The sequence below is a fragment of the Pseudophryne corroboree genome, chromosome 4 (genome assembly GCF_028390025.1).
Source record: "Pseudophryne corroboree isolate aPseCor3 chromosome 4, aPseCor3.hap2, whole genome shotgun sequence".
Classification (NCBI taxonomy): Eukaryota; Metazoa; Chordata; class Amphibia; order Anura; family Myobatrachidae; genus Pseudophryne; species Pseudophryne corroboree.
The window spans coordinates 648,510,252-648,532,254 of NC_086447.1; the positions used below are offsets into that span (position 1 = coordinate 648,510,252).

The window sequence follows — 22,003 nt, forward strand, 5'->3', positions numbered from 1 at the left end:
AATTAGAATGGTGATTGCACATGCTTATGTGAAGGCTGGTCTCTCTGCTCCTGATCACATTAAGGCCCATTCTACTCGGTCTGTTGGACCTTCTTGGGCGGCCCAACGTGGTGCGACCCTTGAACAATTGTGCAAGGCGGCTACGTGGTCCTCTGTGAGCACGTCCATAAGGTTCTATGCCTTCGATACTGCAGCTTCCCAGGATGCTTCCTTTGCCCGCTACAGTGCGTCCCCTCTCATAAGGAACTGCTTTAGGACATCCCCATTGTCCATTCCTTGTGGAGCCCAGTGTACCCCGCAGCAGAAAACGAGTTTTATGGTAAGAACTTACCTTTGTTAAAACTCTTTCTGCGTGGTACACTGGGCTCTACAAGGCGCCCACCCTGACGCACTTAGCTTCTTTTGGTTGGTATGGCATTAGCTGCTGACACGTCTCCTGTCGCGAGAATGCGGTGTTGTGGCTACTAACCGTTGTCGTCTCTTTTCCTGCTACTGCATTGGACTGGTTAACTAAAAACTGAGATGCTGTGCAGGGAGGCGGGGTGATATAGGAGGCGGCGCTATGCATTCTGGGAACAGTCAAAGCTTTGAGCCTGTTGGTGCCTCGGATCAAGATCCTACTCTACACCCCATTGTCCATTCCTTGTGGAATCTAGTGTACCTCGCAGAAAGAGTTTTAACAAAGGTAAGTTCTTACCATAAAACTCGTTTTTAACAAGATTTTCTCTCATTTAATTCAACCTATTTGGTTACCATCCACCAGTGCCGTAACTAGACATTTTAGCGCTGTGTGCAAGAAATGGCATCGGCGCCCCCCCTCTTATCCAAAACAGGCAGTGCGCGGCGTAGGCGCGCAATTTTTTTATAGGGGCGTGGCTTCATGGGGAAGGGGTGTGGCCACAAAATAATACCATTTTCTATTACGGTGCACAGTAGTCTCCATTATTCAAATTACGCCGCACAGTAGCGCCACTACACCAGGTAGAGCCCCTTTTTACACATTACAACAGACAGCGTTCCTCTTTTAAACATTACGGCAGACAGCATCCACTTTTTACACATTATGGCAGACAGCGTCCCCCTTTTTACACATTGCGGCAGACAGCGTCCCCCTTTTTACACATTGCGGCAGACAGCGTCCTCCTTTTTACACATTGCGGCAGACAGCGTCCTCCTTTTTACACATTATGGCAGACAGCGTCCCCCTTTTTACACATGACGGCAGACAGTCCCCCTTTTTACAGCACACAGCCACCCATTTATCACACACACATAACCCCTGGTCTTATCCTCTATAACCCCTGTCCCCCCACATACACCCCATATTCTTCTGACCCCTCAAACCCTTTAGTCCTCCAGTCCCCCCCACATACACAGCCACGCACCTGTCTAGTGACCACCTCCAGTTTGGGCCGGAGTTCCCTCAGCAGCTACGTGGCCCCCTCCAGCCTGGAGGCTTCAGGTAGCCCCTATGCAGCATGGTCATCTCCACACAGAAGGAGCCGGGCAGGACGTGGATGGAGCCATGAAGGGGAGCACAGTGGAGCTGGGGCTGAGACAGCCGCGGAGTAGGGAGCAGAGAAGCTCCCAGCCAGAGGTACTGCTGCTCACAGTGCCCGTCTTCCTCCTGCATGTGTGAGATGCCGGAGGGGGCGGGGCAGGCAATAATGCTGGTAGAGGCGCGCCACGGCTCAGTCCATGAGGTGGCGGCTGGGGTGGGGCTTCCTGCAGCTGCGCTTTGAGCTCCGGCTTGGCGAGGTGGGAGGCGAAGCTGACACTCAGGCACCGGCGCTGTCTAGTATAGATAGCTGCTGGTTTCGCCCCAGCTTATCCTGCGCTGTGTGCAAGGCACACAGCGCACATACCTAGTTACGGCTCTGCCATCCACCAACTGAGCAGTCATTTGATAAACCATCAAATTGAGCTTTTTTTAAATTTACAATCCAGTAAACAAATTAGGTTCAGTTTTTCTACCTTCTATGACAGTTCTGTATTAATGAGGTTTGTGTTATTGTGTCACTATATTAGAAAATAATTTGATAGAAATTGTTTCCATTTAAGGTACTAATACATATTTTCTACCATCATTATTCATTATAATGAAATTGCATTTTATATGGACTCACAGTCACAATTTACAAGCTAAGGAAAGTTATGGATTTAAGGATGTGGTTTGTGTTATGGTGTCACTATATTAGAGGTTTGTGTTATGGTGTCACTATATTAGGGTGGCTTAGGGTGGTAGAGAAAATGTAGCTTATGGTGTACCAATTGTAAATCATGGCCTGTCGTGTAGAGTAGACTATAGATAACACTATTTGTGTTCAGCTGCTCAAGTGCCTCGCTAATGAGGTGCTGAACAGCTGAGGTGTGTCTTTAGTGTGGGTGTGTGTTTTGATTTGAGTGGTGTGTCTAGATTTCCTGTAGTGCATGTATGTGGAGCAGAACATGTGGGTAAATTTACTAAAGTTTGATTTTGGAAACCACTATTCAACTCATAAAGCTGCTGTCACAACTGAGGGCCTGAGCTGACGGGAGGAAGCCTCAGTTGTAGGGGCTGAGGTGAAACTAAACTTGGGAGGTTTAATCGGGTTCACTACGGCTGGCCGGCGGTCGGGCTCCCGGCGACCAGCATCCCGGCGCCGGGAGCCCGACCGCCGGCTTACCGACAGCGTGGCGAGCGCAAATGAGCCCCTTGCGGGCTCGCTGCGCTCGCCACGCTACGGGCACGGTGGCGCGCTACGCGCGCCACACTATTTTATTCTCCCTCTATGGGGGTCGTGGACCCCCACGAGGGAAAATAAGTGTCGGTATGCCGGCTGTCGGGCTCCCGGCGCCGGTATACTGAGCGCCGGGAGCCCGACCGCCGGCATACAGAAGACCACCCGGTTTAATCAGACCCCTAGACATGTAAGTACGGTGTAGGAAGATTGCCCGAAGGCGTGACCATGACAACCAGGATTTAAGTGTCAATAAAAGTTTATTAACAGAACTCCGTGTATTCACAGCAGTGGAAAATGAATAAAGATATGCAGTAGTTAAAATGAAACAGTTCCTGGATCACTATAAGCTTGGCAAGAGCCACAGGGTACTGGTAGGATAAGGTACAGTTCTTAATGTCCCAGTGATGGAATGTCCTTACCAGACCCGTCCGTAGTAGTGAGAGTAGCCGAGGAACACACCAGCAGATGTAGCACTTGAAGCTGGTAACACTGTAGCTGAGAGGACTGCTGTGGATGCTGGATGGAACCAGCCAGGTGTTGAAAACACGGAGTGGGTGCTGGATGGAACCAGCCAGGTAGTAAACACGGAATGGATGCTGGATGGAACCAGCCAGGTAGTAGAATGAAGCTAGGGAGCGAGGATATAGGAAATGATGATATGCAGGTACCGATGGTTTGCGGATACCGCTGATATGTAGGTATCCGCTGGAGAAGCACCGGCACTTTAAGAAAGGTGAACACTGCTGGAAGCTGACCGCTGGAAGCAGATGGATCTGTAGCTGGAAGCTGGAGTAGTCATGGAAGACTGCAGAGTCAGGCTGCACCGCAAAGTGGTAAACTGGTGTGGGTCTCTTAGTGGTAACTGGAGACAGGAGCTGGAAACCTGGAACAAAATAACCACAGGAGAGAGAGAGACTAGAAACAAGGTTTGACAACCAAAGCACTGACGACTTCCTAGTGCAGGCTCAGTCCCTTTATACCCTTAGGTGTAAAGGGATTGGATGACTTAATTATGCAGAGCTATGGATTGGAAGTCAGGATCATGTGACTGGAACTAAGATGGCTGCGCCCATACCGGCCTGTGGAGGGAAAGCTGTTTGTATTCACCACATGGAGATTCCTCTGTAATGACGGCGGTGAACATAGAGAACGCCGGCTTGCGTCTCAACCTTCAGCATGGACGGCCGCGGCTGCAGTAGGTGAGGAGTGCCACATACCCAGTATGCATTAGGAATATGGAGATGATGCCCGAGGCCCCGCCGGCAGGTGACGCCATGCCAGTCGCCCGGGCATTGAGGAACAATATCCACGGATCAGCAGAGATGAGATATGACGTATGAATGCTTGCATCATAGCTGGGAACCGGGCCTAGGACGCTGGGACAGCCTTAGGAGACACCTGAAAGGTAAATAATCGCGTCCAGATACCCGGATCGTGACAGCTGCTAATGGTGCTCTAATTGATCATCCAGGGTTTTCTTAGTCAGGTGGTGATTTGCATTGTGTAGGTAGGTGCACAACATACCATAACCTTGGGTATCCATTATTGCTACTTCCACACTGCCCTACATGCTTTTGGGTACTTAAAAAGTCATCACTATCAATTTCCTACCATTAGAATAGGCTTAGAAGCCAAAATCGAACGTCTAACATCAGTCTAAACAATTGGGGATTTGAGGTACGATTTGGAGTTTGATTTAGAGTTCGATTTCAAATTGAACTTTAGTAAATTAGGGGATTTCATGTTGGTCCGTGGGAAAACATTGATGTTTTTCAGAAATTCAGGTTCTATTGGGATGTGAGTTGAATCTGCCTTTAGAATGGATTTTGATATTCGATTTGGTCTTTAGTAAATCAGTTCAACCCAAATCAAACGGAAATTGAATTGAAACAGAATACCAAATCCCTATAATCACCCTACGGAGTGAAAGCGCTTCTTTGTAGGTATGAAGTGATTAAATGTGTCTGCATTTTGCGAGTAGTGCAAAAACTAGATTTATTATTATTATTATTATTATTATTACCTGTATTATTATTATTACCTGTATTATTATTATTATTATTATTATTATTATTATAATTATTATTATTATTATTTGCTTTAAGATGGTGGAGTTCAGATTTCATTCTTCATTATGAATGGGCAGCATTTTGCACCTCCAATTGCTCTTACGTGTAGAAACACATTTTCTCTTACGTCCTAGAGGATGCTGGGGACTCCGTAAGGACCATGGGGAATAGACGGGCTCCACAGGAGACATGGGCACTAAAAAGAACTTTAGGTATGGGTGTGCACTGGCTCCTCCCTCTATGCCCCTCCTCCAGACCTCAGTTTAATACTGTGCCCAGAGGACACTGGGTGCACTACACGGAGCTCTCCTGAGCTTCCTGAAAAGAAAGTATTTTGTTAGGTTTTTTATTTTCAGGGAGCCTGCTGGCAACAGACTCCCTGCATCGTGGGACTGAGGAGAGAGAAGCAGACCTACTTAAATGCTAGGCTCTGCTTCTTAGGCTACTGGACACCATTAGCTCCAGAGGGAGTCAGAACGCAGGTCTCCCCTAGCGGTTCGTCCCGGAGCCGCGCCGCCGTCCTCCTTGCAGAGCCGGAAGATAGAAGCCGGGTGAGTATAGGAAGGCAGAAGACTTCAGAGGCGGCAGAAGACTTCAGATCTTCACTGAGGTAACGCGCCTCGGTAACGCTGCGTGCCATTGCTCCAACACAGAACACACAGCGCACACTGTTGGGTGCAGGGCACGGGGGGGGGCGCCCTGGGCAGCAATGTATTCCTCTAGGACTGGCTGTAAGTAAATATACACTTATTTGTGTGTTTTGGTATCCCCACCAGTTGGTTCAAAGAGTGGGACCGAAGCCCGCCACTGAGGGGCGGGGCTTCTCCCTCAGCACTCACCAGCGCCATTTTCTCCACAAGCACAGGCTGAGAAGCTGGCTCCCCGGACTCTCCCCTGCTAATCACCGGTGACAAAGGGTTTTAAAGAAGGGGGAGGCACATAATTTGGCGCAGTGAATATACAAATAGCGCTGTATCTGGGTAATTTTTTTGTCCCGGGTTATTGGCGCTGGGTGTGTGCTGGCATACTCTCTCTTTCTGTCTCTCCAAAGGGCCTTGTGGGGAAACTGTCTCCAGATAGAGTCTTCCCTGAGTGTGTGGTGTGTCAGTACGTGCGTGTCGGCATGTCTGAAGCGGAAGGCTCTCCTAGGGATGAGGTGGAGCGCATGAGTGTGGTGTCTGCGTCGGCAACGCCGACACATGACTGGATGGAAATGTGGAATATTTTAAATGCAAATGTGAAATTATTGCACAAACGTTTGGACAAAGCAGAGTCCAGGGACAGTACAGAGGGTCATACCCTGCCTTTCCCTATGTCACAGGGGCCTTCGGGGTCTCAAAAAAACGCCCACTTTCTCCGGTAGTTGACACTGATATCGACACAGATTCTGAATCCAGTATCGATTATGATGATGCGAGGTTGCAGCCAAAATCGGCAAAGAGTATTCATTATATGATTATTGCTTTAAAGGATGTGCTGCATATTATAGATGACCTGAGGTTACTTTTCCACCTTCTTTTGAATTAAGTGAGTTATTTGAAAGTGCTTGGGAAACTCCAGACAAGAAACTGCAGATTCCCAAAAGGATTTGATAAAGCTGATTATTCTTACAGGAATGAAAGCTATACCTTAAACAAACCTTAAATACACTTTAAACCTTTACAGTAATGCAATGCAATGATATTACACTTTAAACCTTATGCAGCAATGCAGTGTGATGCTATTACACTTTAAACCTTATGCAGCAATGCAGTGTGATGCTATTACACTTTAAACCTTAGCAGCAATGCAGTGTGATGCTATTACACTTTAAACCTTAGCAGCAATGCAGTGTGATGCTATTACACTTTAAACCTTATGCAGCAATGCAGTGTGATGCTATTACACTTTAAGCCTTAGCAGGGCATTGAGAACCCGACACCAATTGTAATTTTACGTCTGGGTTCCGACACCACAGTGGATTATTTCTGAAAGGGGGTTTACAATACAGATTATACACTACAATACAAAACAATATAACAGAATAATGGCTACAGTCAATGTACATACGTGAGTGGATTCGCTTGCGCTACCAGGTCCAGTCCTCCGCCATCTGATAGATAGCGTTGTGAGCCTTCTGTCTGACTAAACCTGCTGCAGGCTCTCTTTATTCACATCATCCAAAACATAACACAATGGATACTGTAATCTCTTTGTCCATTGGACACAGGGATGGTCATTTACAGTACAGGAGAGGTCATAAGTCTGTTTGAATAGGTGGGCGATGTCTATTTTCACTACTCTTGTGGGTGGTCTCCTCTGGATTCCCGCCGCATACATAATGTACAGTAAATACAGTTTATATCTATATTCTGCTCCTGCACATAACTATCCACAGAAACATGCGATCTTCCTCAAACCAACACCGGAATGTTTCCCTTAAAATACGCTACAGCTGGATACCAAACACCACCTTGTAACCTTGTTCTGTCCCCTGCTATCCTGTAAAGGTGAATCCCTTTGTTCTGTTACCATTTAAACAGCTATAATTTTCTGATGTGGTGCAGGGAGGCTATGTGTACATTGTGCACTATTTGGATTAAATATGTAATGTGTTCTGGTGGCCCTCCATGCGTACACAAACTCTGCCATAAATACCCACACCACGCGCCGATGCGCAGGACCGCGGGAGCGACCATACGCAAAGTGCGTACATGTGCACGCACTGCAGAACAAGTGCACGCGCATTGGGCATGTGTGTGCAGTTTATACGTGCTGTGTGTTCTGCAATATTTTTCGACTTTGACAGTCCACCCTTTGGCAGTCACCAATAACTGCCACTATCTAATCACTAAACAGAAAAATAACAATACAATATCTACAGACGATTGGATGGTCGGAGGAGAGTTGTAGGCGGGAAATGTATGACCTAATGGGATAGTAAAAAGCATGTATGTATGAATCCATGTCTGAGGGGCTTGTATCATCGTGCCGTATATGTTCTAGATAAGCTTCGAGGTATTGCGAAGTATACATTAAATTCTTCTCATCCCGTATTAAGGGTCTGTAAGTGGGCCAACAAACACTACCGAGCTCTTTTCGGCTTCTTGTTCAAACAAATGGGGTGCACATTTAGTTGATGATACATGGTGGAAAAAGTCGCACTGAAGCGACGAAACGCGTTGGTGAGACCTGCCTGACTGTGTCATCTCCCTTAACACCACTATTTTGGACCTGGACCAAGTCCCCCAGTTGGACATTTGCATCTGACCCCATTGGACATTCCTATTACATCGTGGGAAAACAATCTCCACCATATGACGAGGAGCAGCTTTTGCGGACGCAGATTCGCTTAAACACCTCTAAAGATCTCGGTGGTAACTATAACCCACGAATAGGACATTGGGCCTTATCAACCAAAGGGGACTGTTATAGGAACAGGTTCATTACCAACTTTTATATTGATAATATCTATATCCGATATTGGGAGCTACAACAGTCACGACTTTAATATTATCATCATTGTTTTTACATGCATTCTTGATGTTTTATATCCAGCTATTAATTTTATTAAATTTTTGAATATATCAGTGATCCACCTTTTTGCATTTGTGACCCATTTTTAGCGCTATCTCTTGTTTATTCCAACGGTACTAATCCTGACTTGCTCTGACCTTGAGGTACTTGTGAGCACACCCAGCATTCTTTCTGGTTTAAGACCTTACCCACTAGTGAGTGGTAATCACTCAATGGATGACGGTCCATGTTGATATTAAGGCTGGACTGACATCTCTGGATGCACCCATCCTCGACTATGTTCTCACAATTCCTACAAATGCAATTTTCCTCATCCAATAACCCTTCACAGTGCCTCCGAGCTCCCTGACTACCAGATCGTTTTCTGATACTCGCCTTTGCTCGAGTGATGTGTTGCTCTTGGAATTCTACAAATCCGTCCTCGCCATCAGAACCCATTCCAGATCCTTTCTCGACCTCTCTGGGACCCTCACCGAAACAGACTATCCTGGTCAACAACAGGATTAACAGGAAAACCCGGAATGCAGTCTCTTGGGGTAAGTCCATCTTGTTAAGGGAAGAGAAAGGAAACAAGAAGGGGGAGAAAGGGAAGGAGAGAAGGAGGGTAGTGGGAGATGGAGAAAATAATAAAAAAAAGAAAAACTCGTGCGACAACCGCCTCTGGTCTTGTTGTTCTCCGCGCTCAGGTGCCGTCTCAACAGTACTGCCTCTCAACCTTCCCGGAACAGACACTCCAGTGATACGATGTTCTCTCCGGGTCAGCGACCTTTCTGTAGGGAACATAAATCTTGCATTTCAATGTGTTTAACTATTGTGTATTATCAGTTGTGTGAAGTAAACCATCTTTGGAAAGTAAAAAGAGAGGGGAAATAATAAAAAGAAAATTTGTCAGATTTGCGTTCACCATCAGGCTGTCACACCATCATGTATATCGGTATCTATGCACAGTCTACCTTCACCAGTATTCCCATTCTCCACCCTTTGTGCATGACCAGGCACACTGGTACTGGTGTCCCTATGCTGGTGAGATATACTGGGTTTGGGCAGAACTCTGAAAAGACCGAGTAGGCATGTGACGTTTGAACTGTAATCCTGTCAGTGAACGTAAGAAATGAAGAGGAAACTTTGAAGACAAATCACAGAGTTTAGTAACAGGTAAGTTTGTAAAGGCAAAGAAGATTTTACAAAGTTTGACATCTGGGTTGGGCACTACGGGGAATGATTCCCTAATAAGTCTGTTCCCCTTAAAAAAATTTTTTATGTGTGTTATATCTCTACTGGGACTATCCCAGCCATCAATCCAGTGTCTTGTCCATTCTAAGTTCATAGGGAACCCGGTATCCTTGAGATAATTTCCTCTACCTGTGATGGACATGCATCTAAAACAGTAAAATGCAATATTAGTCTTCGTGGGTATCTAACATATTTTGTGCTTCCTGGGTTCCCACTCTATATGTATACCATCTCTAACAAAACTCCTGTTAAGTTACTTAGAGGTCACTTCTGCTAGAGAGAGAAGCAGAAGTTTAAAGGCCTCCTCCTAATCCCAGTAAGTTCTGTCAAAAGGGTAAAGTTGCATTTATTCTGTTCTTCCCTTTAACCGGAATCTGTGTTTTTCTATATATATCGTGATTCCTTACTATATGTCCCTTGATTCCGTCTATGTGTTTAATAACGTGGCTTGTTTATTCTGTCTAGGGGTCTATATTGGCTATGTGCTGTACTACTCTTACAATCTCTAGCAATATGTCCTATTAATTTTACAAATGTAACATATTCTCTGTCTTTTGTTACTACTAGGGTTTTGGGGCTTGGGCTGATGAGACTTTGGTGTAAGAGCCTGCATACTTTCAGTCCTCAGCCTCTTCTCCTGTTGTTTTCTACGCCTAACAATATTCTTATGGTGTTCAATCGCGCACTCTCTACGACAAGCTATCCAATCAGGCAACAAATGTTTGTACCCTGTCCCTTACTGTCTGATTGAGTCCGTCCATTAGCACAGAGACAGCCACCTCTCTGTAATTATCATCGTTCCCTGCATCCGATACCCCTATGTATCTATCCATTATTTGCAGGGCCCGATGGAAATATTCAGATGCCATTTCATTTTCCCTCTGCTTTATGGAGAAAATTCTTCTCCACTTAACAGTTGTGGGGAAATACAACTCTACTTGCCTGTTAATTTGCTCTAAGTTCTCCTGATTGAGTTTGTCAGTCATACGACTATCCGACTCTAATCTACAATCAGTGATGAATTTTTGGGTGTCAATATTAGGGGGTAGGCACACTTTCAAAAATGTCCGCCAATGTTGGTTTGTCGGTTCATACGCACTACCCAGATCTCTGATAAACTTTTGACATCTGGCTACATGCTTTCGAGGGTCGGGGAATTCTGAAATGATTGATCGCAGCTCATCTCTGGGCCACGAGCAATATATTGCATTATTCCTGGTGAGGATTACTCCCTGACTATCGGTTCCAACATTGGGAGTTACTATTTCCAAGACAGAGTGTAATCCTACCGTTCCGTTCCTAATCTGTTTACTGTGTGGTGTTGTTGTTTCTGTGCAATGAACTGTCTCACACTTACTGGTAATACTGTTACTGCTCTACCTGGTTGGACAGGTCCCACCTGAGTTTCCTGCAAAATGACTGCTTGGAGGAGAGCTGCGATTTGGCTGAATCCTTTATCTCCCTGTGACCTAAAACCTTGGAGAGACTTCAAAACAGGATACATTTTGCAACAGTTAGGGTTAATACATTGCTCTTTCATATTACTATCATTTACGGATATATCATTGACTGTAGCCTTCTGTTCCCCTTCGACCTGTGTTGACAATGGTGTGTTTGTGTTCTCATCCCCGCTAGGTTTGGAACCTGCTGCATATGTTAATTTCCCTTGCATATCGCCCTCTTGCTGCCATAAGTTTAAACAATCGGCATGTCTAATCCTTTGTTTTCTTGATTTTATTAGACATATCCGACTCCTTAAATTCTGCAATACCTCTGGTTCAAAACTGCCTACCTTAGGGAATGGTTCCCTATCTTCCGCAGTCATACGTTCCCATTCATTGCACAAAACTTCTGTGTGTGGTCCATACTTCTCACACATTATGAACCTCGCTGACCCCCTGGGCCGCGGTATGTCAACCTGAACCCTGGTTGAACGTCCCTTACTTGAGCAACTGGCCCCCATATTTTGCAGGTATTGTCCTTTTGGCTAATCCCACAAAAATAATCAAAATACTCAATATAAGGCAACGGTGAAAGTTCTCCGAGTGCTTTCACCCACTCACGCCCACGTTGGCCAGTACTACCATACACTGTTGATAGCGAAGGCAATGTACCCAACCTAGGGCCCTATGTAACCTCTATTTACTGGAAGTATCTGGGAATAACTTACCCTTTCCAGTAAATATAAGTTGTTGGAGATTTCTTGAGAGAGACCAGCGACAACTTCCTAAACCTTTATTATACAGAAATCACGCTTGCGTATGCTATATATTGCGCTAATGATACCGCAATTTTACGCAAAGCTCGTAAAAAGGGTATCACGTTGCGCTAAATATTGCACCCACGAACGCGCGGTCCAATCGCACAGCGTATAGGTACTTGTTACTTATCCGCCGTACGACCACTGGAATCGATTTTTCAGGCTGCGAAACCTCAGTGTATCAAAAAACTAAATGGGTAAACCTTCGCTAACCCCTTGGGCTGCGGTACTCTAAACCTCGCTGACCTCCTGGGCCGTGGTACTCTAAACCTCGCTGACCTTCTGGTCTGCGGTACTCTGCTTCCTTGCTCCTTTGTACTTCAATCTATATTAACGTGAGTCAGCTGCCTCACGCCACCAAGTCTCCACTCACTTGATGTACCACTCGACGGGATCCCGAATTCCCTGGGTCCACAAAACCTTTATTATGTTTGCTCACTCACGTTCGTTCACTCAAATACACTTTGGTTTTTCTGTACAGAAAATTATCTTTCATTCAGATAAACAACCTTAGTACCAGAGGCAATGCAGTAAAAAAGGTTTTATTTAAACTAAATCTTGGAAACCGAGCAATTTGTGCTAATGTAGCGTGGCTACTGTCCCGCCCCTAAACTAAACAATGCTATTGTGTAATTTGTACTTAGCGGTCGTACCCTTACGCACGTTGCGTAAACACGCGACCGTGTGTAAGTCTTTACGTTGCGTACGCAGTCCCGTACTTTGTCCGAGACACGTGTACGAAAACCGTACGTCCGCAATAGTACAAATCCCACACTTCTCTAAATGTAAGCGATATTACCTATAATCGCTCACTTAACACAACACAGTGTCTTTCTGTATAAACCTTTTTAACTAGGCCAGACTGTGTTTGTGTTTTACGTTTACTTCCTTAAAATACTGTTATTTCAAATTTACCTATATATTTACCTATATAGCAACAAATGTATCCTATTTCACACAGATCTATAATGACTCTAGCAATAATCAATAATTTAAATGATATGATTCAGATTGGATAGCTATCTTGCAGAACATACACTGATATAAATATACACATAATTATAATAATTATATATATATATACCATTCACTGGTCTCCTGAGACTCTTTTAACCATTCAGTGCTTCTAATTTGCATATGAATGCTATGTGCTTTTGGCTGTCTGTAAAAGTGTTTTTTTTTCTTCCCACTGCTAAGAAAAAGCAGTTACACAGGTTAATTTGCATTTCAATGGCTATCTTATAGCAAGCAGATTCTAACTAAATCCTAGAGGTAAATGGAAAAAAAACTTTGTTTATATCTGTGTGTCGTTCTTACATCAAGTATTCATCTTACTATTAACTTTCACTAGGCCCAGCTGAAACTATTTGTAATTGACTATGGCATGGGTTAAATAAATGCATTGGTAACTCATAAATGGTGATTCATGTGACCAGGGAGAGCTGATTATTTTTGAGCGAGACTGAAAATCAGCCATTTAGAAAAAATGACCTTCCCAAAATGGCCGCTGCTCCTCCCCTTTCCACATCCATGAGGGTTACACAAAATGGTGGACAGGCCATGTGGTTAGTCCAAAATGGAGGACAGACCATGCGGCTTCCTTTGTCACAAAGAAATCACACATCATACAAGCACCTGAAGTTATTTTAGGCCTGAGTTAAAAAAAACCCCACTATATCAAGGTTATGCAACAACTTTTAAATATACTTTTAAACCTACTTAAACAGATAAACAATCCAATCTGAATCAAACACAATATGACTTATTTGTACCTTGTTTTGTAACAATAAAAATACATTTTAGCATCTTAAATATTATGAGAAACGCATTGTCCCTTGAATTTCATACCAGCGGCTTACTGATACCACAAAATTACATTAACGTGGATGTTATTTTCATCAGCTTCTCAATGCGTCCATTGGAGCTGGTCAATTACAGCCGCGTTTGTAATGTACAGTGCATCATTAAGAACGTGATATCCCGTGAGAGCCCCCAATTGATAAAGCTGATTATTCTTACAGGAATGAAAGCTATACCTTAAACACACCTTAAATACACTTTAAACCTTTACAGTAATGCAATGCAATGCAATGATATTACACTTTAAACCTTATGCAGCAATGCAGTGTGATGCTATTACACTTTAAACCTTATGCAGCAATGCAGTGTGATGCTATTACACTTTAAACCTTATGCAGCAATGCAGTGTGATGCTATTACACTTTAAACCTTAGCAGCAATGCAGTGTGATTCTATTACACTTTAAACCTTATGCAGCAATGCAGTGTGATGCTATTACACTTTAAACCTTAGCAGGGCAATGAGGACACGACACCAATTGTGATTTTACCGCTGGGTTCCGACACCACAGTGGATTATTTCTGAAAGTGGGTTTACAATACAAATTATACACTACAATACAAAACAATATAACAGAATAATGGCTACAGTCAATATACATACGTGAGTGGATTCGGTTGTGCTACCCGGTCCGGTCCTCCGCCATCTGATAGCGTTGTGAGCCTTCTGTCTGACTAAACCTGCTGCAGGCTCTCTTTATTCACTTCATCCAAAACATAACACAAAGGATACTGTAATCTCTTTGTCCATTGGACACATGGATGGTCATTTACAGTACAGGAGAGGTCATAGGTCTGTTTGAGTAGGTGGGCAATGTCTATTTTCACTACTCTTGTGGGTGGTCTCCTCTGGATTCCCGCCGCATACATAATGTACAGTAAATACAGTTTATATCTATATTCTGCTCCTGCACATAACTATCCACAGGAACATGCGATCTTCCTCAAACCAACACCGGAATGTTTCCCTTAAAATACCCTACAGCTGGATACCAAACACCACCTTGTAACCTTGTTCTGTCCCCTCCTATCCTGTAAAGGTGAATCCCTTTGTTCTGTTACCATTTAAACAGCTATAATTTTCTGATGTGGTGCAGGGAGGCTATGTGTACATTGTGCACTATTTGGATTAAATATGTAATGTGTTCTGGTGGCCCTCCATGCGTACACAAACTCTGCCGTAAATACCCATACCACGCGCCGATGCGCAGGACCGCGCGAGCGACCATACGCAAAGTGCGTACATGTGCACGCACTGCAGAACAAGTGCACGCGCAGTGGGCATGTGTGTGCAGTTTATACGTGCTGTGTGTTCTGCAATATTTTTCGACTTTGACAGATTCTTATGGCGTATCCTTTCCCGATCAAGGATAGGATACGGTGGGAATCCTCCCCAAGGGTGGACAAGGCGTTGACGCGCCTTTCCAAAAAGGTGGCGCTGCCGTCTCAGGATACTGCTGCCCTCAGGGATCCTGCGGATCGCAAGCAGGAAACTACCTTGAAGTCAATTTATACTCATACCGGCAATAGCGTCGGCCTGGGCTTGTAGCGCTGTTATAGCATGGACCGATACCTTATCTACGGATATGGATACAATGGATAAGGTAACTATTTTATTGACCCTGGGCCATATTAAGGATGCGGCCCTTTATATGAGAGAGGCTCAGAGGGATGTAGGCATACTGGGGTCCAGAGCGAATGCTATGGCGATTTCTGCCAGGCGAGCACTGTGGACCTGACAGTGGACGGGTGATGCCGATTCAAAACGGCATATGGTGGTTTTACCATACAAGGGTGAGGAATTGTTTGGGGAAGGTCTCGCAGACCTTGTTTCCACGTCTACTGCAGGTAGATCAACTTTTTTACCTTATGTTTCCTCACAGCCTAAGAAAGCGCCACATTATCAGATGCAGTCCTTTCGGTCGCATAAATCCAAGAGAGCTCGGGGATCTTCCTTTCTTGCCAGAGGTAAAGGCAAGGGGAAAAAGCTGCCAACTACAGCCAGTTCCCTGGAACAAAGGTCCTCCCGGCTTCTACTAAATCCAACGCATGACGCTGGGGCTCCGCGGGAGGAGTCCGCTCCTGTGGGGGCACGTCTTCTTCTTTTCAGCCAAGTCTGGGTTCACTCTCAGGTGGATCCCTGGGCAATAGACATTGTTTCCCAGGGGTACAAGCCGGAATTCGAAAAGGTGCCTCCTTGCCGGTTTTTCAAATCGGCACTGCCGACTTCTTCCCCAGAGAGGGAGGTAGTTCTGGCAGCAATTCAAAAGTTGTGCCTTCAACAAGTGGTGGTCAAAGTTCAGCAGGGGATGGGCTATTACTCAACCCTGTTTGTAGTCCCGAAACCGGACGGTTCGGTCAGACCCATTCTGAATTTAAAATCCTTAAACCTATACTTGAAGAGGTTCAAGTTCAAGATGGAATCGCTCAGAGCGGTCATCACAAGTCTGGATGGGGGAGATTATATGGTGTCCTTGGACATAAAGGATGCATACCTTCATGTCCCCATTTATCAACCTCATCAGGCGTTCCTGAGATTTGTGGTGCAGGATTGTCATTACCAATTTCAGACGTTGCCGTGTGGGGTTTCCACGGCCCGAGGCTTTTTACCAAATTAATGGCAGAGATGATGGTGCTCCTGCGCAAGCAGGGTGTCACAATTATCCCATACTTGGACAATCTCCTGATAAAAGCGAGATCGAGAGAACGATTGATGGACAGCGTATCACTCTCCCTGAGGGTGTTGCAACAACACGGTTGGATCCTAAACCTACCAAAGTCACAGTTAGTTCCAACGACCCGATTGCCTTTCTTAGGCATGATTCTGGACACGGAACAAAAGAGGGTTTTTCTTCCAAAAGAAAAGGCCCAGGAACTTCAGAGCTTGGTCAAGGACCTGTTGAAGCCAGACAGGGTGTCGGTACATCACTGCACTCGAGTGCTGGGAAAAATGGTGGCGTCTTACGAGGCCATTCCATTCGGCAGGTTCCATGCCAGGACTTTTCAGTGGGACCTTCTGGACAAGTGGTCCGGGTCACATCTACAGATTCATCAGATTATCCGCCTGTCCCCCAGGGCAAGGATGTCTCTCCTGTGGTGGCTGCAGAGTACTCACCTTCTAGAGGGTTGCAGGTTCGGCATCCAGGACTGGGTTCTGGTGACCACGGACGCGAGCCTCCGAGGATGGGGAGCAGTCACACAGGGAAGAAACTTCCAAGGTCTGTGGTCAAGCCAGGAGGCTTGTCTACACATCAACATTCTGGAATTAAGGGCCATATACAACGGCCTTCGTCAGGCGCAGTCCTTACTTCAAGGTCTACCGGTTCTGATTCAGTCAGACAACATCACAGCAGTGGCTCATGTAAACCGCCAAGGCGGCACAAGGAGCAGAGTGGCAATGGCAGAAGACTCAAATATTCTTCGATGGGTGGATAGTCATGTAAGCGCTCTGACAGCAGTCTTCATTCCGGGAGTGGACAACTGGGAAGCAGACTTCCTCAGCAGACACGATCTGCATCCAGGAGAGTGGGGACTTCATCAGGAAGTCTTCGCAGAGATTGCAAGTCAGTGGGGACTGCCTCAAATAGACATGATGGCTTCACGTCTCAACAAGAAACTTCCGAGATATTGCGAAAGGTCAAGGGACCCTCAGGCGGTCGCAGTGGACGCACTGGTGACACCGTGGGTGTTTCAGTCGGTCTATGTGTTCCCTCCTCTTCCTCTCATCTCAAAAATACTGAGAATCATAAGACAAAGAGGGGTTCAGGCAATTCTCATTGTTCCAGATTGGCCTGGTATCAGGATCTGCAGGAAATGCTCACAGAAGACCCGTGGCCTCTTCCTCTCAGGGAAGACCTGTTACAGCAAGGGCCCTGTTTGTTCCAGGACTTACCGCGACTGCGTTTGACGGCATGGCGATTGAACGCAGGATCCTAGCGGAGAAGGGCATTCCGGAGGAGGTCATTCCTACTCTGATTAAGGCTAGGAAGGAGGTGACATCGAAACATTATCACCGTATCTGGAGGAAGTATGTGTCTTGGTGTGAAGCCAAGACTGCTCCTCCGGAAGAATTCCATCTGGGCCGTTTTCTCCTGCAAACTGGAGTGAATTTGGGCCTAAAGTTAGGCTCCATTAAGGTTCAGATTTCGTCCCTATCCGTTTTCTTTCAAAAAGAATTGGCTTCTCTTCCGGAGGTCCAGACTTTCGTGAAGGGGGTGCTGCATATCCAGCCTCCTTTTGTGCCTCCGGTGGCACCATGGGACCTTAACGTGGTGTTGCGGTTTCTTAAGTCTCACTGGTTTGAACCGCTTCAAACAGTGGAGTTGAAGTATCTCACTTGGAAAGTGGTCATGTTATTGGCCTTGGCTTCGGCGCGGCGAGTGTCGGAGTTGGCGGCTTTGTCTCACAAAAGCCCTTATCTGATTTTCCATGTGGATAGAGCCGAGTTGCGGACTCGTCCTCAATTTTTGCCTAAGGTGGTTTCTTCTTTTTATATGAACCAACCTATTGTGGTGCCTGTGGCTACAAGGGACGTGGAGGATTCCAAGTCCCTGGATGTGGTCAGGTCATTGAAAATTTATGTGGCCAGAACGGCTCGGGTTAGGAAAACAGAGGCTCTGTTTATCCTGTATGCAGCCAACAAGGTTGGCTCTCCTGCATCTAAGCAGACTATTGCTCGCTGGATCTGTAACACGATTCCGCAGGCTCATTCTACGGCTGGATTGCCGTTACCGAATTTGATTAAGGCCCATTCCACTAGGAAGGTGGGCTCTTCTTGGGCGGTTGCCCGGGGCGTCTCGGCGTTACAACTTTGCCGAGCAGCAACTTGGTCGGGTTCAAACACTTTTGCAACATTCTACAAGTTTGATACCCTGGCTGATGAGGACCTAATGTTTGCTCATTCGGTGCTGCAGAGTCATCCGCACTCTCCCGCCTGTTTGGGAGCTTTGGTATAATCCCCATGGTCCTTACGGAGTCCCCAGCATCCTCTAGGACGTAAGAGAAAATACGATTTTAAACCTACCGGTAAATCTTTTTCTCGTAGAACGTAGAGGATGCTGGGCGCCCGTCCCAGTGCGGATACTTCCTGCAAGACTTGTATATAGTTGTTGCTTACATAAGGGTTATATTTTTCAGTTGGATCAGTTTTGGACTGATACTGGTTTTGTTTCATACTGTTGACTGGTTCGTATCTCCCATGTTTTACGGTGTGAATGGTGTGGCTGGTATGAATCTTGCCCTTGGATTTGCAAAATCCTTTCCTCGTACTGTCCGTCTCCTCTGGGCACAGTTTCTCTAACTGAGGTCTGGAGGAGGGGCATAGAGGGAGGAGCCAGTGCACACCCATACCTAAAGTTCTTTTTAGTGCCCAGGTCTCCTGTGGAGCCCGTTTATTCCCCATGGTCCTTACAGAGTCCCCAGCATCCTCTACGGACTACGAGAAAAAGATTTACCGGTAGGTTTAAAATATTATTTTTTTACCCAGAAAAGGCATAATTCTAAAGTGGGAGGGTATAGAGTTTTAAAGTGACTTATGTTTGTCCACCTCCCTACAAACCTAGGCATTCTTTTAGTTTTCAGAGCCACCTCATAAGAATGGAGTGTAGCTTGTATACCTTGATAAGAGGGTAGGATCGCTGACACAAATGTCTCCCTTGCACTTGTACCTACTTCCCCCCTCTGCATCCACATTTGTGGTGGGACATATCTAAGTACATAGCTGCAAAGCCATGACCTTGCAGAACATGCTTCAGTAGAAATGTCGAAAAACAATACAATTTGTATCAGCAAGCCCAGCATACACCGTAAGCCACCATAGGTAAATAATTTTTTTGTGATTTTTACAACATGACAGGTATATGTGAAATATGCTGGTGTTCTATGTATCAATGCTGATAAATTGTTTCCTCTTTCTCCTTATACCTACTGTACTAACAGAGAGAAGAAATTCTTGCAGACTTAGAAGCACACCTGGGTCCGGTGACTGCAGCTGAGTTTTGGCGCAATAACCTTCTCGTGTGTATCTCTGAGGATAGGACATTTTCGGTAATGGTAGCGTACTGTACACTAAGCTGTGATGAATTAAATGTGTAAAATTTAAATTAAGGAATTAATGTCATCGATTTCTTACAAAAAAAAATGTGTTTGTCGTGAAATAAGGCTGGGTGTTAATGGTGGAATATAAATATTAAATCTGTCTTGCTCGTTATAGCGGACAGAATCTGTTATGTTGATGAACTAAGGGGGTAATTCAGACCTGTTCACTAGCAAGCAATTTTTGCACCGCTGCGCTCAGATAGTCGCCGCCCCCAGGGGAGTGTATTTTAGCTGTGCAAGTGTGCGAACGCATGTGTAGCAGAGCTGTACAAACAGATTTTATGCAGTCTCGGCGCAGCCCAGGACTTACTCAGCAGCTGTGATCACTTCAGCCTTTCCTGGACCGGAATTGACGTCAGGAACCCTCCCTGCAAACACATGGACACGCCTGAGTTTTTCCAACCTCTCCCAGAAAACGGTCAGTTGACACCCACAAATGCCTTCTTACTGTCAATGTCCTTGCGAACGCCCGTGCGAATGGATCCTTTGCACAAACCCATCGCTGAGCGGCAATCCGCTTTGTACCCGTGCAACACGCCTGACACCGGGGGGACATGTCTGCGGCGGGGGGACATGTCTGCTGCGGCGGGGGGACATGTCTAACAGCTGGGGGACATGTCTGCGGCGGCGGGGGGAGGCGCTGCAGGGAGAGAGGTGCCTGGCCGGGCACCTCTCTCCCTGCAGCGCCTCCCCCCATCCTCCGCAGACATGTTCCCCCGCTGTCAGCTCGTCCCCCCGGCGCCGATCTCAGCTCCCCCCGCCACCCAGCTTACCGGTCCCCATATCCCAGGATAAAGGGGAATTGCTCCGGGCCCGGGGAGGAAGAGCCAGTATGGGCTGCGCATGGCGTTGGGGTCAGCAGCAGCAATATCGAAGATGAGGATGCCCGGCCGGCGGGAAGGGGAGCAGTAGCGGCGGGGAGGTTGAGGACGCCCATCTGGCACTGGGATCGGGGTGAGCAGCAACAGCAGCCAAATCTGACAGTCGGATTTGGCTCAAATAGTGCATTGTCGGATCCTTTCCAACAATGCTTGTCGGAAAGGATCCGACACTTATTGAATATACCCCTAAGTCTTTAGAAAAACATGAGTAATGACACCATGGCTGTTTTAAGGAGGTCCTATATTTAACCTCACATTTTTAGTAAGTAAACAGCCACAAAAGTGTTTATTTCATAGTTATCTTTAAGATATTTCATTCTCTTATTGTTATTATTGGTCAACTAGTTACCAGCCCGTCAAAATAACGGAACAACATAACAGTAATGTCAGCACCAGCGGCTGTGAATGCCTGAATGGAGCAACAATTGAATTGCTCTGTCAGTTGCAATGTAGTGGCCGCCAGAATGCAAAACACTTGAATTCCCCCTACATAGGTGAAGAGCAGCGTTAGCCTTTTATTATATAGGTTGGTTAAGATATGAAATCTTTACATGTACATAATTGTATTATTTTAGCGGAGTATCAAAACAAAGAGTGTTGAGAACAGTAATAAACTCAAATATTATCTGATTATTGCAGTTATGGGATTATTGCACAGGACACCTGGTTTACCGATCTGGAATAATATCAGGTACATACCTTTGCAAAGTAATCTATCTATCTATCTATCTATCTATCTATCTATCTATCTATCTATCTTGATCCTTATATGGTACACCGTTTTTTATAGAGTGTGATTGATGTGATGATGGGAATCCACTTTTAAACTTTAACAAACTACATCAGAGGGCGCTATTCGCACTCTATAGTGCAGATGGCAGGTGGAAATAACCGGTTATTGGAGAAAAAGCAGCCACCCTATAAAAGAAAAGGGAGTGTGCAAGTGACTTAGGGGGGGGAGAGGTAAGGAGTGGAGAAGTGAGCCAGTGCAGAAGTTGCCCATGGCAACCAATTGTCATATTTACCACATAACTCTCATGATTTCACATCACACCTCATGACACATTGGGGGGAATTCAAATGTTTGAAAAGTCAGTTGGGTGTCTTTTTTTTTCTGTCTATTACATAGGAAAAAACAGACTCCCAACTGACTTTTCGAACATTTGAATGCCTCCCATGGTTTGTACAATGATGATCTATTAAAAAAAATTGAACAGGCTTCCCTGAGCAGCCTCTTCAGAATCAGCAAATTTCTGTGTCACCCTACCTTATCCACACGTAGAACTATTTTGTCACAACAGGGACCGTTTATAAGATAAATATACCACTCTTGCACGTGTGGTCACGCTCTGATATACGCACGCCT

The 22,003-nt window shown here is 45.6% G+C and overlaps 1 protein-coding gene across 14 annotated transcripts in view; it reads left to right on the forward strand.

The window, feature by feature from the left end:
• Nucleotides 1-22,003, forward strand: part of WDR27 (WD repeat domain 27) — a 1,147,516-nt gene that overhangs the window by 140,273 nt on the left and 985,240 nt on the right. For all 14 annotated transcript variants that reach the window (XR_010176117.1, XR_010176118.1, XM_063917760.1 and 11 more), the window contains exons 5-6: nt 19,598-19,705; nt 21,277-21,328. Coding sequence is in view for 12 of the 14 variants with exons in the window: in XM_063917760.1 (XP_063773830.1) it covers nt 19,598-19,705; nt 21,277-21,328 (160 nt within the window). In the remaining 2 variants the exon portion in view is untranslated. The remainder of the gene's footprint in view (nt 1-19,597; nt 19,706-21,276; nt 21,329-22,003) is intronic.